This window comes from Oreochromis aureus, linkage group 7 (assembly GCF_013358895.1).
Source record: "Oreochromis aureus strain Israel breed Guangdong linkage group 7, ZZ_aureus, whole genome shotgun sequence".
Taxonomy (NCBI): domain Eukaryota; kingdom Metazoa; phylum Chordata; class Actinopteri; order Cichliformes; family Cichlidae; genus Oreochromis; species Oreochromis aureus.
In genome coordinates, this window is record NC_052948.1 from 18002344 (window position 1) to 18019324 (window position 16981).

Sequence of the window (16981 nt, forward strand, 5' to 3'; positions counted from 1 at the left end):
GATACAAAAAAAACAAAAACAAAACTGATTTATGGTTGTCAAACTGTGTTATCCTTAGCTTTTTCCAGTGATTCAGCTAAAATAATCTGAACAGATTCTGTGGTTTGGCATCAGTCTGCTACTTTGCTATGTTGTCTGTTTTCTGTAGACACAACAGCGCTTCATCTCTTGGTTTAAGTGGCTTTTTTTCAATACAATAAATGCATTGCATTAAATTGCATTGCATCTGAAAATGATCAGATATGAGGTCTGGACTCAAAATGAGTGACAAAGCTGTCATGTACTTAAACCTGAATTAGCTTGTCATATTACAAAAACAAAAAGGTTTCACTGCAATACTTTACACAGTGTATACTGTGCACTTTTAAATCAACAATAGTCTCTTTCAAATTACAATCGCACACCATTAATCTCTGTCACACTGAAAATGTTATGGCATTTTCAATTGAATTCCACCACAAGCACAGATACTCCAAAGACTTTGTCCTCTCTCTAGGTTCTTTTCTCCTTCCTCTTACCCCAAACAGTAACAGCAGATGGCCACCCTCCCCGAGCCTGTTCCTGCAACGGGGTTCTTCCTGATAAAAGGGAGTGTTTTTTTTCCCCTCACCATGGTCACCAAGTGCTTACTCAGCAGGGGCCACTGGATCGTTAGGTTTCTATGAGTAATGTGTGTATGAGCACTGTAGTGTTTTGGTTATATATGCCTAAATAAAATGGGGGTACCATTAGGGTGTTATTTATAAAACATTTATTTAGCATACAACTGAGATGCATTTAAAATATTTACTCCAGTTTTGCAGTAAAATGTTCAAACATCTGTTACAATCATTGATTTGTTAAATCAGCTGTGCGTTTTTGTTTTGCTTTTTTTAAACATACACATTCATGCCAGCTGGTTTAATTAAAAATAACAATCACATATATTGTACCATAATAGGACAATGTGTCGTTACTTGTAAGGTTAATGAAAAGAAAGATATGCTATGACAATATACAGTACACGACGTATTGAAAACTCCCATATCAAAGTATATGAAATGACAGACCCCTGTTAAAAACTTAAGACGGACATCAAAATTTCTTCCAGATGCGCATGTCCAACAAAAATAAATACTGATGAAAAATGTTTAAAATATTCTCTGCTTTCTTCAAAAGAACATTCTCATCTACAGTAGCTGAAAATAGTACCTGAAAATGACAGCATCCCTTTGCTGTGAAATAAACTGGAGTAGAAATGAATATAAAAATCTAATAAAATACTCTTGATAAGTCTTTTTTGTTCATAAAAATCACTACAGAAATGAAAAGTGATTGTAGCTTCTGTGTCAAAATAAAACAAAAATACAAACTGATTGTCTGACATACAGAAAACATTTTTTCTTTTTGGCCATGAAGTCCAAAAATCTCTGCAGGGCAAAGTGGCATCAGTGCACTGTCCACTACAGTTATACCACATTTAACAGCCCATTGTGTTCATTTGATGGATATGCACCAACACTGGCTTTACAATAAAATGACAAAATAAAATAAATACAATCTCAAAACAGGTTACCCTTCTGCATTCCCAGTGTCTTGATAGGCGGTTTGTAAACAAATGATGACTCTGTGTTAACCCGAGTCCTTTTTTGATCCAGCTCACTGTCACCAAAGGAAGAGCTAGTCTCACCTAAGAGACGTTAGGCACCGTTTCTTTGATATTACGCCTGCTGATCCCCATCATCACCTTCTTCTCCGTGTGGCGTCCTGTTGAACAGACATGATGCTCTGTTTTAACTTCTTTGTAAGCAAGTGACTGGCTCTGCCGCAGTAGGTGTGGGTGGTTGTCTGCAGCGACGTCTCCAACGGTCCAAGCAGTGAGGTCTCCAAGTTGTCGCCGAATTGGTACTAGGATCAAAAGTAAACATGTTCAGGTTTCCTACTCCTCATTTCAGACATCAAACAATAAAAACTGCATTTTAATCACATTCTTTCCATGCCCACGTCGTTTTTGGCTGCTGCACCCACTTAAAACGCAGCTCTTCTCGTTCTCCTGACATTACTCAAAAAATGCCTTTAAAATAAATAAATAAAAGCAGCACAAGTGTTTGTTTTTAACACCTGTTGTTTCCTGTGACAGCTTAAAGAAAAAAATAAAAAGCACAATGACAACTACATTCATCTCACATGAATTAAGTGCCACATTTATCACCGTCACTTCCAGACAAAATAACATTCTGTTTTTGATTCGTATCTGTCAATTCAGAGTGTGTTCGAGTGATGAATATCTATTACCCCAACTATTCGCAAATGGGCTTAATAAGACGTGACAGCGTCGGGGAAAACTACAGCTGCTGCATTCCAGATATGCTTCATTATTGTGCGCTTTTGTATCGCCAAGTAAACAGCAAAAGGGGGGGGGAGGAAAAAAATTTAAAAAAGAAACTTTCAGCCTCCTCGGTGAATGAATATTGGCAGCCAAGGCTTTTGTCACGTATGGTATGCAAATAAGGATGTGCGCCTTTCACTTTTATATTGAGGTGCACCAATCTTTTACTGCTCGAGTAAATAAGGGAAATCACTATTTTACAACGTCTTATTTGACTCGAGTTTGGCAAAGTATTACTTTACTCAAAGCGCACTTTCTTTATTATCTTTCATATAGTGCAGAAGGCAATAAAATACCATTAACAGCCTCCTATTGATTTTTATGTGGATGTGGCGGGTGCGTTGTCCACACAGCCATCATGATGTCTCAAACTAGCATCAGCACTAAAAATTTTACAACTCTTCTGTGGGCTTGGCTGGGTAATGGTAGTGCCCTTTATTGCAAGCTCCTCTGCTGGCTGAGAGAGAGCCTGCCTTGGGAACTGGGCTGACTAAGGAGGTCTCGGTTGGATCGAAATTAGAGTTTGTTCGAGAATTGCCTGCGCCGAGCTTTGGGATGATAGCCTCAAAAGACTGGAGTGGGAACAAAGTGGGAGGAGACTGTGAAGCTCAAGCAACTGAACACTCTGATAAAAAATAAAAGAAAACTTGAGCAAAACAGCTAAAGATAAAAACAAAAGGAGAATCATTTTTAAAAGATCTTCAGATCTCTCTTCCAATACAGCGACTGTGAAACACGGCCCTTTATCTTAGAAACATCTTCTCAACGTTTTGCTTACTATTGAGAATCCGCAGCACTCCTCTGCCTCCTAAAACCATGTGGATATGGTATGTGCTGCATGTGTTTCTGTGCTGTCTGAGAGACTGATGGAAGCATGAGGACCGAGTGCCCCCATAATGAAGCCTGCTCGTTTTCTTAATGGCTGAGAACATTGCCCACACTGATAGCGGCCTGGCTCGGCCCTGTGGCGGTAATGGATGGAGACCAGCTAATGAAGCTTCCCTTGCTCCCCCCAATTGCTGCCTGCATGTTGACCGGTAAGCTGAAATCAAAATGAGCAGATCGCAGGGGAGCTGCCAGCAAAACGGTGAAAGAGCTCCCAGGCTGATCTGCTTGCTCACTTATGATGCAAGTACTGCATTTTAGCCTTTCAAGGTCTATAAGCTTAAACACGTTTCAAGTTTCCAGATGCTTTTTTGTTCCGTCTTTATTTCCAGGTGGCGTCCTGTGTCTTCTAGACTTAAAGATGCTATGTTGACACTTTTTACAGGTGTTAAATCAAAACCAGACCTAGCCAGTTGTTCCAAACAGGTAAAAATCACTATGTTATTTAAATTCCATCAAAACGCCAACCCCCCAAAAAAAACAACAACAACAGACTTATCCTACTAACATACACTGATTAGGCATAACATTGTGACCACCTGCCTAATATTTTGCTGCCAGAAACTGGCCAGACCTATCGAGACACGTACTCCACTTGACCCCTGAAGGTGTGCTGTGGTATCTAGCACCAAGATGTTAGCAACACATCCTTTAAGAGGTGGGTCCTCTATGGATCAGACTTGTTTGTCCAGTACATCCCACAGATGCTCGAATAGATCGAGTTCTGAAGGCCAAGTCAACGCCTAAAACTCGTTATGCACCTCAAACTATTCCGGAAGCATTTTTGCCTTGTGGCAGGGCGCATTATCCTGCTGAAAGAAGACACAGCCACCAGGAAATGCTATTTCCATGATGAGCTTACAATGTCTGCAGTATTGCTTAAGTACATGTCAAAGTAACAGTCACTTGGATGGCAGGACCCAAGGTTTCCCAGCAGAACATTGCACAGAGCATCACACTGCCTCTGCCGGCTTGAAAGAAATGGTTAGTGTCATTCACTTCACCTGTCAGTGCTCACATTGTTACAGCCTGATTGGTGTATACCGTTTGTGTCATCAGTGCCTAACAAAAATCACACTCTGTGACATGAGTTTTCCATTACATAAAAAAAACAACAAAGACAACATAGTCAGAGGAGCTGGAAATCTTCACAACACCGAAGAAATGATCTAGATCAGGGGTCTGCAACCTTTTACACCCAAAGAGCCATTTGGACCCGGTTTCCACGCAAAAGTAAACACTGGGAGCCGCAAATACTTTTTGACATCTAAAATGAAGATAACACTGTATATATTGTTTTTTATCTTTATGCTTTGTGTGAACAACTAAAGTGTGCTGCTTATGAAATCCATGAAGTGCTACAGAGAAAATTAAATTATATTTATGTAATCAACACATTTTGAACTCTTAAAGAAATATAACAAAAAGAAAGACACCAACCTGAACTAAAATGATCCATGTAGCAAACAAAAACTGTTGTCAGCCGCCACCCTTATATCGCCTTTGGGCTGTTGGAGCCTTGACCTGACTCTTAAAAAATAATTGGAAAAAGCTCTATGCTGCTGAAAATGAAAAATAGATATTTGCAAAATTCTGCCTAAATATGTATTTTACCTGGTTAACGCGTGCGGGGCGGGCGTGGTTTGCAGCGCCGCTGCAGGGGAGGCGGACGCACCTGAGCGACACCCGCAATCACGCCTCGCTGCCTTTACGCCTGCGCTATCTGTGCTGTTGTGTTGTTGGTGGTGTATGTGTCGGGCTGTGAGCTGAAAAGCTACAGCCGGCTGTATGCGCGACAGCAACCGTGTGTGAAAAGTGCTCAATAAAGAGATTCTCAAAAGCATGCTCATGGAAACATCGTCGGGTCTGCCGTGATTTGTTCACAATGGGACTTCTGCTCCTGAACCTCTGCGCACAGAGTCCGCAAATCGGGGCTATACGAAGTCAGTTTACGCAGGACTGTAAGCTGTCATCTGTCAGGCATGAACGGTGTTTGTCTTTAACATAGTTCACGGTGGAGAACAGCTGCTGACATAATGTGGATCCGAAGATCCATAATTGGCCTACCTGGGGTTGAAAGTCTCGATAAATGCACGGTGTTTCGGCGGGTACACCAGCTTCCGCGAGTGTGACTCTTAATTTGAGCGATGAAAAAAATAATAGAATATAATTTTATTTTTATATTTCAATATCACAATAATCTTCCAATTTAGAACTACGAGTTAAAAAGAACTAACATAAATAAAATACACTTCAGCTAAATGCTTCTAATTTATTTGCCCAAACCAGGCAGAGCCGCAGTATAAGGACTAAAGAGCCGCAGGTTGCCGACCCCTGATCTAGATAGTTAAAATACGTGTTTGTGAGCTGTATTTAAAGATATACAGTCAGTCTTAACAAAGTGAAAAATATTGAGAGATAACTGGTTGCAGTCCTTTCCCCCAATTTGTGGACAAAGTGACAAAAAGCCTTTTTCTGGAAAGCAGCCGTAGTTAAATAAATTGAGCTTTGCATAGATTTGTCAGGCATTTAGTTCACAGTGGTATAAAATCTAAGTGAAATGACCTCTTTGTCCAAAATGCATGTGGAAATGTTTGAATAAATGCCTTAAATGTTGAGATGCAACAACTCTGGTTTGAATTTTTAACCTTGCAATTAACAGGATACCAAGCAACCGTTTCACTGACTAAAACCGGACGGAGCCGACATGCCTGGTTTGGAAGACCAAAGACAGGATGACGGAAATGTTTAACAGGCTATTGATTAAGCAGTCGTGGATGGAAGCATCTATAAGAGAAAAGCACTGACCTGGAGTGCTTATTGATAATGTAATAACTAGCAATGTTTCTCCAAAATAATCTGGTCTTCCTACACAACTGCCCTCTAAAGAGCAATTTCTCACAAGAATAAACATGTCCCATGAAATATTAAATATCTTCTAACTTTTCCAGTCAGATATTTCAATAATGTGTTATAAACTTTGGAAGAATAAATATGTTTCAATACCTTCAGATATGTGGCTAATTTTCATCTTTGATTTTTTTTATGTTTCTTAAATTTAAAAACTTCTATATTAACATGCAAAAAAATGATTTCATAAGCTGTTTATTTTGTATTAATTCAAACTGTGTCTGTTCTTTGAATTATTGCGGTTTAAAGATTCCAATAAATAAACAGACACTTGTAACGTGTTTGTTAAATGATTAAACTTCTGATAAAAACCCCATTAGGTTTACAAGAAACCACTGATCGATCAGAATCCACACAACGTTATCGCCCCAAGCCAAAGATGGAAGAGTCGGCAGCATCACTGAAGGGGCAAATTTCACTGGCTGACTGCCAGGTCCCACCCCCAGGCGTGTGCGGCTGTCCTGAGCAGGGGGTTTACCCTCACAGACGAGAGGTTTCCTTGATGAAGACTTGGGGCAAAATATTTGCTGTTTATTTGGAGTCTGCGCTTCAGAAACCGTTCAGTAAATTACATTTCTTGACATAGTTTTGAGGGATATTTGCAAACTGTGAACCACTGAAACACTGACAATAAATGCAGCTGTTCTTTGTAGCAACATTTCTTAGCTACTTTAGTGTACAGCTTGGATTCTCAATCTGTGTCTTTGGCTGACTTTCTTGCATGCTGTGTCTCATATACTTCACTGAACAGAGTTTTCGGTAAGAAGGAAGGACACTTGAATATTTGTTCCCCTTGTAAGGTAAGGTAGACTTCTGTGAAGATGCCCGTACCTTCTGAATTGCTTCATAGACAGCTCGAAATGCTGGCTGTTTGTCGTCATGATAAACTCCTCTGTTACCATGGAGAATAAAGACACCTTCTTGTTCAGCCTGTTGACAGTTGCTGCCATAGATACAGTGGTCTGGACGGTAGTTCCACTGGCAGGGAAACACATACAGGCTTTCTGTAACACAGCAAGATGAGTGGGTTGACAATGATTCAAAAGAAAACCATTAAAATCCCTGAAATTTGTACTTAACAGTAAACATCCAAAAGAAAAAGCTTCTTTAATTATTCTTTGTCTGCTGGTCTGACTTAACTATCATGACACACAGTAACGCCATGTATGTGGTTGCACTAACCTGGGTTGTGGTGGAATATGATATTAAGAAGGTCCTGGTCACCCCAGGTGATGTTAAGTTTATACTTCTGGAGAAGGGGCATCAACATCTCCTCCCACTTTAGTGCAACTGTTGTCATGTCATTCTGGAATGACAACACGCAGGAGGGATGTGTGTCATTTTGATTCAGGAAACCATAAACATGCAATTTTAGCCAATCAATCATTTGGGGAACACTTCCCATCCACTCAAAGGGAAGGGACTGTCTGTCAGCGAGCTCTCTAGGAAGCTTTAGCATTGAATTACAAGAGTGACCTCAGCTGGTCAATTTTGGTGTTGCAGAACAGCTACTTCTAAGGATTTAAGAATATTAGACATCTCTAGAGGTTTCAGTCAAAATGCAAAACTAACATGGAATTGAGAAAAACGTGCCTAATGTAGTGTTTTTAAAACAGAGTACTTAGTTAGATATTGTATATTAAAGACCATAAATGTATATCATGAACAAACCCTTTTTAGTAGCTGATACACTTTCACATATATCATGACATAATGCGGTATAACCATAAGGCTGATACTGGTTAATAAGCAACAGATTTATCTTTACCTTGAAAAATTTTTCCCTGAGGCGTGTCATGTTCATGAGCATGACCCCTGAGTTGATGCCCGTCTTGCCGTAGTAAGGGTGGCGGGCAAAACGATTGTACCAGCCGATACGTGGTTCCTCGTGTTCTGGAGCCATGGCGGCTAATTGACTTGAATTGAAGTGAGAAAGCAGAGCCCACATGTCTTCTACTGGCTGCAGAAAAATAATGTCTGTATCTACATAAAGCAAGGAGTCTACCTCCTTCAGAATCAGCTGCAAAAGACATGTAGAAAAAAAAAGATTAGTATATTCTGAAAAAGCATTATTGTATTAAGCTATCTGAATGTAAAAAGATACCTACTGGCAGAAAAAGCCTCTGAGAGGCACAGGGTTTGAAGAGTTTCTTCCATTCTCTTGCATTCTCCGTGGGAAAAGTGATAGGGTAGATGGTGGAATTAAACCTTGCCCGAACTCTCCAAGGCCACGATTCCAGCTTAAAAACAAAATAAAAAGAAAACAGAAAAGCACTGATGTTTAATTGCGTCTCTTTTTGAGCTCCTTCATTAATTATGCATCTTTGTCTTTAGAACAAAAAGCACCAAAAACTGGGTAAAGACTGTACTTTCTTCCTTAATTAGTCATAACTGGACACTTAATGCCGTTTCTCCTCTGAAAACAATGAATCGGAGAAGACTAGCTCCTTGATACAATTTTCAAATGTGTATTTTTAAGCAGCGGTCTCTAACTCCCAGGTCACGGACTGGTACCAGTCCGTGAGTTGTTTGGTACCGGGCTGTGAAATTTATGGTTTTCTGCGTTTTTATCTGTTTTTTGTTTTTTTTAATCGTTACCTCATTTTCCCTGGGTCTTTTCCCATGTGTTATGAATAAATCTTCGTTTTTTTGGTACCAGTATTGGTTTTATTTTGTTGTATTTATCCACGACACCTTAAAGGCTGGTCCGCGAAAATATTGTCAGACATAAACTGGTCCGTGGCACAAAAAAGGTTGGGGACCGCTGTTTTAAAGCAGACGTCTTGAAAACAGGAACAGAAAGTGACAAAAGTTACCTGCCAGTGAAAGCTGGTATTTCCACAGGAAAACAAGACCAATCTCAGGTTTCTTTATAGCATTGTAGCTAGGCTGCCAAAAAGCCATAGATCTGCTGAGCCTTGTATTGTTATAGCTCGCTAAGGTGACTCTGAATCATTCCTCAGGTATGTTTCTACAGGCCAAGGCTGCTAGGTTACCTTTCAAGATGCATTTAGTAACGCTAATCCTTTTTGTTTGTTTGTTTTTTACTTGCTGGTTTCCAAGTGTTTTCTCAAACAATATTAAAAGATTTCTCTGAAATGTAAAGGGGCCTGAGATGACCATTGTTGTGAAGTTGCACGGTATGAATAAAACAAACTGCAAAGTAACAGTTGGGCTACGGTTGAGAAACCAAATGAAACCACATATGCTTACAGTGTTTCTGAAACTCTTGTGAAGTTCATCCTCAGCAAAGATGTAAAAGTGCAGAGGCTTTTTGCTGAAGAGAACAGCAGACTTCAACATGGTGATTGTTTCCTCTAGCCTGGGGCCACAGGCCACAACAGCCAGGTGACTCCTCTCATCTCTGCTTTCTGCCTTCACTGCAGAGCTTGACCGCTCACTAAGAGGTGGAAGAAGAAAAAAAAATTAAGGTGTTTATTTTTACATCAGAATGGATACACTGGCAAGTGCAAAAGAAAACAAAGTGAGTCTCAGCTGACTGGTACTCAGCCCTGTAGGGTTGGAACTGTCATTAGATTTAACAGAGGGACGTAGAAGAGAACAATCATTCATACTTTTTGCTGCCTTCAAGTGCTTTTTGTGAATTACTGCTTTCACGTTTGGAAATAATGAATGTAGCCTGTCATATTCAATCATTTCCATGTATGCACAGAAATGTTTACTGTATGGAAAACCCATTTACACAAATACAATAAGCAAAACGTTATATTTTATTCAGACCTCAAATTTGCACTGGTTGTTTCCAGCAGTGATTAAATTATACCATGAAAAACCTCCTTTTATTATAAATAAAATGAAAGATTTAATGCTTTAATGCTGTGCTAGTACGCAGGAATGCAGAAACTCAAAAACAGTCACACACAACACTGTGGATGCAGCAGTTATCAAGCATGTACTCTAAACTGTGGACCTATGAAGTAGGTGAAAAGTGTAAAGCTGGAGGCAGCTGATTATTGCAACATGTATCATTCATAGTTTCACAAAATCAGGCATACCTAAAAGATGATTCCAATAAGCAGTTCACTCCACAAACATCAGCAGGCAGTCTCCAATATGGATTCCAGTAAGAAACTGACTGTGACTTACACCTGACAGAATAGAAACATTATCTTTTGGATCCTCAGAATCAAATTTCTCTCTCGGACATCAGTAGTGTTTTACGATTACCATTAGGATTTGTTTAACATGTGGCGGTCCTTTAAATCCAGCCTAAAGCTAACCTTAAGCTGATCGGTTATCTAGCAAGCTAACAGGCAAGCTAATGATTGTTTTCATATTATGTGGTGAAAAACAGCACAACTAAAACACTGAACATTTTTAGCTTATCCAAAACACGTCAAATTACTATTTGTTTGGTAGCTGGCTAACGTAAACTAGGTTTTACGATACATGTATCGGCTCGTACACGCTAGCTGAAACAAGTAAACTAACGTTAAACTGCAGCGATATGCTAAAGGTGCAAATGAAGCTGTAGCAAACCGGTGAAGCTAACTTCTACTCATTTTTGTAATTTTAGTGTAAAATTGGTTGACACAGCTAACTAAGCTACCTGTCAAGCCCTTCTTCGCGGTCTCGGAGGCCTTCCAGGCCTGGCCTTTTCCTGAGAAGGTGCCCGGTGTCATGACTCTTCCTGCCGGGTATTCCGTGTTCTTTTACTCTCCACCCGTCTCTGTCCTCCAAGGTGGAGGCTAGCTGATTGAACACATACAAAAAGGAAAAGAAGACGAAGATCATGCCCAGAAGAAATGTTTGAAGATAGCATCGCATCTTGCGCTTCAGATTTTATGGGCTAAAGAAACATTTTCATGTTAAGCTTTGCTAGCTATCACACGACTTAACACCAGCTAACTACTTTATCTCATTAATAAGTCAGAAAGTAAGCAGACAGGCACAGTTGGTGTTTACAGTTTCAGCCCCACCCACTTCTGTTACACGTGTTTTGTCTTATCAGCCATCTACCTACCGGTACACAGTGTCACAGTTTACAGTAGTAAGTGGCACATGCACAGAGCAGAGGTGGAGGAGTCATTCACAATTACAGCACACATTATAGAAAAAGAAGAAAAAAACCCTCAAACGATTCTACAATCAGTATCATGCCTTCTTGAACTAAATTCAAGGAACCCTCAAAGCACCAACTGAATACATGAATTTTTAGTTTTAAATTTAAAATCTTAGACAGAATAGTCTACTTTATGAAGTGGTGGTACATATGTATATGTATACAGTATTTAAATCTCTTATAGTTGCTGGTGTATAAGCAGTATTTTAATGTATTAATGCACCACTTGCAAGTGTCAATAAACAGGTGGAAATATGAAAGGACCTCAAAACTGCACTTGTGTTCAGTAACTGCAGAAATTTATTTAACAGTTTTTTGATCATTAAAAACAAAAATAGCCAAATATCTACAACTTACTTTATTCAACATCATTTTACAATATAAACCATTCTATAGATTAGATCATGCTCAACTCTACCAAGTGAAGGAGAAGCATACCGAGAATAGCTCATCAATATTTGTACTAAAAAGTTAAACAGTAAACAGTTATTGCATTCAACGGCATAAAAATGAGAGCTGGATAAGGCCAGAAAAACCAACAGTGTTATGATTTATGATAATGGTAAAATGATAATGCTTTTAAAAAAAAAAAAAAAAAAAAAAACAACAACAAAAAAACCCAGAAACATTCTCATCAACAAAGGTTGACATTAAGTGCAAAAACACAACAATTTTCAGAGGATGAGCTACAATTGTGAGATGAAGACACGTTTCTTCCACAATACATCATTTAATCTGTGCTGTAACGACAAACTGAAAGCGATGCTTGTGTGACACTGAGGTGTTAAAACGCAAGTTGCCACAGCACGTGGCGCAGTTCCTCTGACGTCCAGGATTTAATGCTACAGTTCCTTTTTCTCAGTTCATCATGATAGATTTTGCTGCAACAGGTCTTTGAACCAAGCAGACATCTTACATCTTAACTCATGAATTGTTTTATTATTGAAAGGCAGTGGAAAAAAAAAAAATAAGTGAATGCTATCATAGTGGGATTTATAGTATTATTAAAATAATGTGCATTTTGAAGTTTAATCTCTGAGGTTGTTGAGAGTGCAGGAGAATGGGTTGTGCTGACCAGGGCTGTGGATGTTAGTGAGTCTCTCCGTTAACTGACGAGCTTTCCCCACGGGGCGAAGAGCATCTGGAGATGCCTCGTTCAGTATTATCAGAGCTTGAGCCGCTCTGATTGTGTTGGTCTGTTGAGGCTGTGGTTACTGAAGTGGACGTGGGTTTGGCTTTCTCCTTAAAGTCTGTGATTATTACAGTCAAGTCTCCAACTGTGACCTCCAGATGCTGGGCGCTGCTCCTGTCTATGTTTTTTAACCTGGGCCTGTTGAAGGAACCCAAAACAAATGGGGTCTAAGAACAGCTTAAAGGGTAAAAAAACATTTCAGTAGCAAAAGAAAAGGAAAAGCAAAAAAGAAAATAAATCAAGGATTACTAAATAGAGTGACCCATTCATTGATTTCTTTGGAAAACAAATTCTTTACCTCATCTTTTTATAGCCCTTCTTTTTCAGTGTAGGTTCTTTATCACTTTTGTCTTTCTCTGATTTTTCTTTCTTCTCCTTTTTGGGATGTGTTGGTGGGGAAAACTGCTGATTTACTTGCTGTGCAACCAGCTGAGAAACAGGCCGAGGTTTTCTAAAAAAACAAAACAAAAAAAACCAAAAAAAAAACAAAACTTGGAGTTATATCAATTATTAATCTCTGCCTCTCTTCCACAGTGTCACTACTGTCCTGTCTTCCTCCCCTGACCCCCAACCTGTCGACGGACATGTCTGCCCCTCCCTGAGCCTTGTTCTGTCTGAGATTTCTTCCTATTAAAACTGAGTTTTCCCTTCCTACTGTTGCCAAGTGCTTGCTCCTGAAGGATTGCCTGATTGTTGGGGTTTTCTCTATATTATTGTAGGGTCTTTACCTTATGATATTATTATGCTTTGAGGTGTCTGTAGATGTGATTTGGTACGACATAAATAAAATTAAACTGAATATTTAGATTACTGAACCACTAAGTCGGGTGAGTGAGAGGTTTACACTGCTTAACTGTGTGTATTAGGTAATTAAAACAAATTTGTGTTAAACTCTTGTCATCAGTGTGTTAAAATGGGCTCCACAAGTTGATATTATCTAAGCAAATAGAATCATTCAAAGTCATAATCTTAAGCTACTGAAGCTTAACTGGAGCATTGGACCATAAAGATAGAATATTACATAAATGACAGTGATTGAATTCAGTTTCATATTAATTTCAGATAAACTCTGCAATGTATTTTTACATTTTTACACAAAGAGCATTTTCAGTCTACACTGGCTGGGAAAACGTGTGTAAAGAGTGTTGCTCTCATGGTACAGCCATGTTTTAGTTTTACTACAATGACACAGACAACCGCACTCCCTACCTCACTGGATCCAATGACATGGAACCTTTTATTGACCATGAGTATGCTGGGATCCACCTGCCTCTGAATTAGGTAAATTTCAATGCTCTGATGGGGAGCACGAGGCTGCATTTGCCAACCAACCTTTAGTCATAGGGCAGACTTGTCGGCATGGCTTTTCACTACAATGCACCAAATAGGCTTGCACCCTATCAGGTAGACTTCTAAGAAGTATAATAGCAATGAAGACTTGTCTGTTCACGCCCACAACAGAATTTAATCTCTGCTTTATTAGTCAGAAAATTTAGCCAAGCTCAGAAACTTTTTGCAGTTCTCTGAGTACTTCTTCAAATTGCCATGGCTTCATTTGGCAGTGAAAAATGCACCTGTTACAAGTCTAATACACTGTGGCATTTGTTTTGTGACAATTCTCAATCTAAATTTGCCATGATGTCTTTAGACTTCTATGTAACCTTCAGTAATGGATCGACCTGACTCTTGGTCCAAGCAAATACATTTACAGTCTCACCTTGCAATTAATTTTCTTCCTCTGTAGTCTTTCCTACAAGGAACAAACCCTATGCTTTATGTATACACCTGCAGACACATGGCCAGTGTAGAAACTGGAAAGTACTATGAAGCGGGTTCAACATACCCATGGTATCCATCTGTTACCTAATGTCAGTTACCCTTACAATAGTGATCAAGATAAGTGGTCACAGGAAGCTGATTATCAACTTGCTAAATTAGTCCAAGGTTTCCTGATCTAGGTATAAGTGCGCTCACATGAAAAGGCTGGCATTGTGATCTGGCCAGTCACACTGATTATTGCACTGGCAACTGAGTGGTTGATATACAAAAGGAAGAGTAAACTATAATTTTAGAAAAAAATATTACACATGCAATACAGCTGCTCCTGATAAAATCAGCGATGTGAGATGAAAATAACTAGACTATCAGACACAATAGGTACGATTTCAAACGCTTTGGTCAAAAAGACTGGAACAAAGGGTGCTAATGAAATTTAGCCTATTTAAAGCTCATAAAGAAAGCCGGCCAGCTGTGTGAGTTAACAGACTTATCAATATCACAGCTCGATCATTAAGACACAGGAAACTCTCATGGATAATAATCAAGTCGTTTATTACATATATCTTCAAGACAGTAATATATTTTTTAAAATTCTCTTTGCTGCAGCCTCAGTGGTCTTTGCCGGTTTGAGAGTAAGTAAAGAATAAATATACACATGTATTTTAAAAGAGGCCTACATGCAAACTTCCTGAAGGTCAGGAAGTACAAATAGGTGCTATGTGTTAGGATTGTATATTAAGGCTTATGGGACAGCAACAGAAAACAAACAAACCAAGTTACCTCTAAGAACTCTTACTTATAAAGAGAACACCACAAAGGCATTTGACATCATTGGAAAATTTTTACAGTGAACTGGCCAATAGTTGGTGATTTCAAACCTGTTGATCTCTAATCTAAAACCTAAGATGCTCTGGTGTAGATTAGGTTCGCACCATAAGCAACCCAACCCCCCCTGGATAAAATGAAATCCTGCTTCCTCATAGGGGCCTATGACATTGACATATTATATGTCATATTATACCATATGTTATATAGTATATGACATAGTCTGACAATGTGCTAAATGCTGGTCTGGTTGGAGAGTGGTTGGCTTTATTATGATTTAAGTATTTTGGAAGGTTAAGTAGGGCTGTAGAGCTGTACCATTATGAGAGATAATTAAAATTTGGTGTGTCCTCTCTACTATGAATGAGGTGGACACAATATTACAATTACAGATTAAAGTATAATTCAAGTGAATGTAAAACAAAACAAAGAGAAATACCAAAGTTGTAAGCCCAGCTACCAATAAAAACTCCTAAATAAAGTTGTCATGCGTCAACATCACAAATGTGAAAAAAAGAAAAGAAAGAAAGAATGAAAAGCGACTACGTGAATGAAGTTTCGCACAGCTGTGGGTAATTAAAGCAGTTCTGGGGTAGGTCCAGTTTTTCTTACCGAGTTGACGTGCCTTTTCTGACATCACACATCATGCACTTGAACGCCTCAGCGCTGTTCCTGAATGTGCACACGCTACAGTCCCAGTAACCATCGTCGGGGGAGGGCTTGGATTGCCGCTTTGGCCTTCAGACAGAAACAAAACAAAAACAGAGGGACAGCGGCAGTTTTACAGCGGGAATGGTGATTTCACAAACTACGTGTGCGACTAAGGTTACCGCTGGTGGAAATTAACTCTTCGAGGAAGTAGTTTCTGCTCAGAAGGCAGTCAGTGAAGCAAAGCGAGTCTTCACTTGACACAGGCAGTTGCCCCGTATTAAACCAGCAGCCAGCCGCCATGAACACTTCAGTAAAACGGCTTCATCCATTCACGGAGCTTTGCCTTCACGAATTGTCCGTTTAAGTCTAAATTCAAACACACTAGTGAAAGTTTTACCTCGTGGGACTCTTCTTGTCTCCCATTTTTTGAGAATCGCGGTCTTACAGGACTTGAAAAGGATCGATGTTACAGGTGAAAAGACGCATTTAGCTGCTGCTCAGCTGTCGGAGAAACTCCTGCTGAAGGGCGGTCACGTGTTGCGGGTTTACCCAATCACTTTAAATGTAATCACAAGCGCTATAAATGTGATTAAAAGTCTTATTACTGCAGTAAACTGCATAAATTGAAATGCATAAACGCTAAGGCATATTTAATATAGTACGAGAGAGGATTTTAACAAAGAAGAGAATCTTTTAGAGTCGGACTGAAAAAATATTTAGGCGTAATTCACTTTAATGTTAATATTTTATGAGATAAAAATCAACTAAAAAACCTATCGATCTGTATTGCTATATAACACAAGCTACTTCTTGTTTATTTAAGAGAGATTAGATAAGACTTTATTGATCACACGGCGGGGAAATTTGTGCGTTACTACAGCTCAGGTACAGATAGCAGAAGAATAAAAAGAGTAAACCAAGAATGTAAAGTCAAGAAATACAAAATAAATAAGATAATACAATATACGATACAATACAATATATACAACGGTAGCTGAGGTTCTATGTACACGCATACACAGTATGTGTTATGGATACAGGGTTGTGGAAATATGCAAGTAATACATTTCAGCTATTCTACTACTACTATTACTATGTAAGTAATAGATATCTGTACATGAACACACACGTACAAATACACATACATCACATTATTTATTATTGGTTGATTTTTTTCTAGAAGTAAATGATCTCTTAAAATCACACACATACACACACACACATACACGCTAGTAAAATATGATCTCTATCGTCAAAGATAATTTAATGTTGGCAAAATAAGTGTGCA

General features: G+C 39.0%; 2 protein-coding genes across 3 annotated transcripts; both read right to left on the reverse strand.

Moving 5' to 3' along the window:
• Nucleotides 1-734: 734 nt before the first annotated feature.
• On the reverse strand, nucleotides 735-11112 carry LOC116332718 (glucoside xylosyltransferase 1-like). Of its 2 annotated transcripts, XM_031755766.2 has the most exons (8): nucleotides 10734-11112; nucleotides 10180-10272; nucleotides 9377-9563; nucleotides 8272-8403; nucleotides 7932-8183; nucleotides 7346-7469; nucleotides 6995-7167; nucleotides 735-1887 (listed from the first exon to the last, which is right to left on the reverse strand). In XM_031755766.2, exons 1-8 carry the CDS (start codon nucleotides 10949-10951, stop codon nucleotides 1723-1725), a joined length of 1344 nt encoding a protein of 447 aa, XP_031611626.1. In that variant the 5' UTR covers nucleotides 10952-11112; the 3' UTR covers nucleotides 735-1722. The 2 variants fall into 2 exon arrangements, with proteins under 2 accessions (XP_031611626.1, XP_031611627.1); XM_031755767.2 differs by lacking the exon at nucleotides 10180-10272 and having other exon boundaries at nucleotides 10734-11111.
• Nucleotides 11113-11523: 411 nt separating this feature from the next.
• Nucleotides 11524-16249, reverse strand: LOC116332655 (YY1-associated factor 2-like). The gene is made up of 4 exons (XM_031755689.2): nucleotides 16091-16249; nucleotides 15655-15780; nucleotides 12737-12889; nucleotides 11524-12576 (listed from the first exon to the last, which is right to left on the reverse strand). Exons 1-4 carry the CDS (start codon nucleotides 16114-16116, stop codon nucleotides 12336-12338), a joined length of 546 nt encoding a protein of 181 aa, XP_031611549.1. The 5' UTR covers nucleotides 16117-16249; the 3' UTR covers nucleotides 11524-12335.
• Nucleotides 16250-16981: the final 732 nt, after the last annotated feature.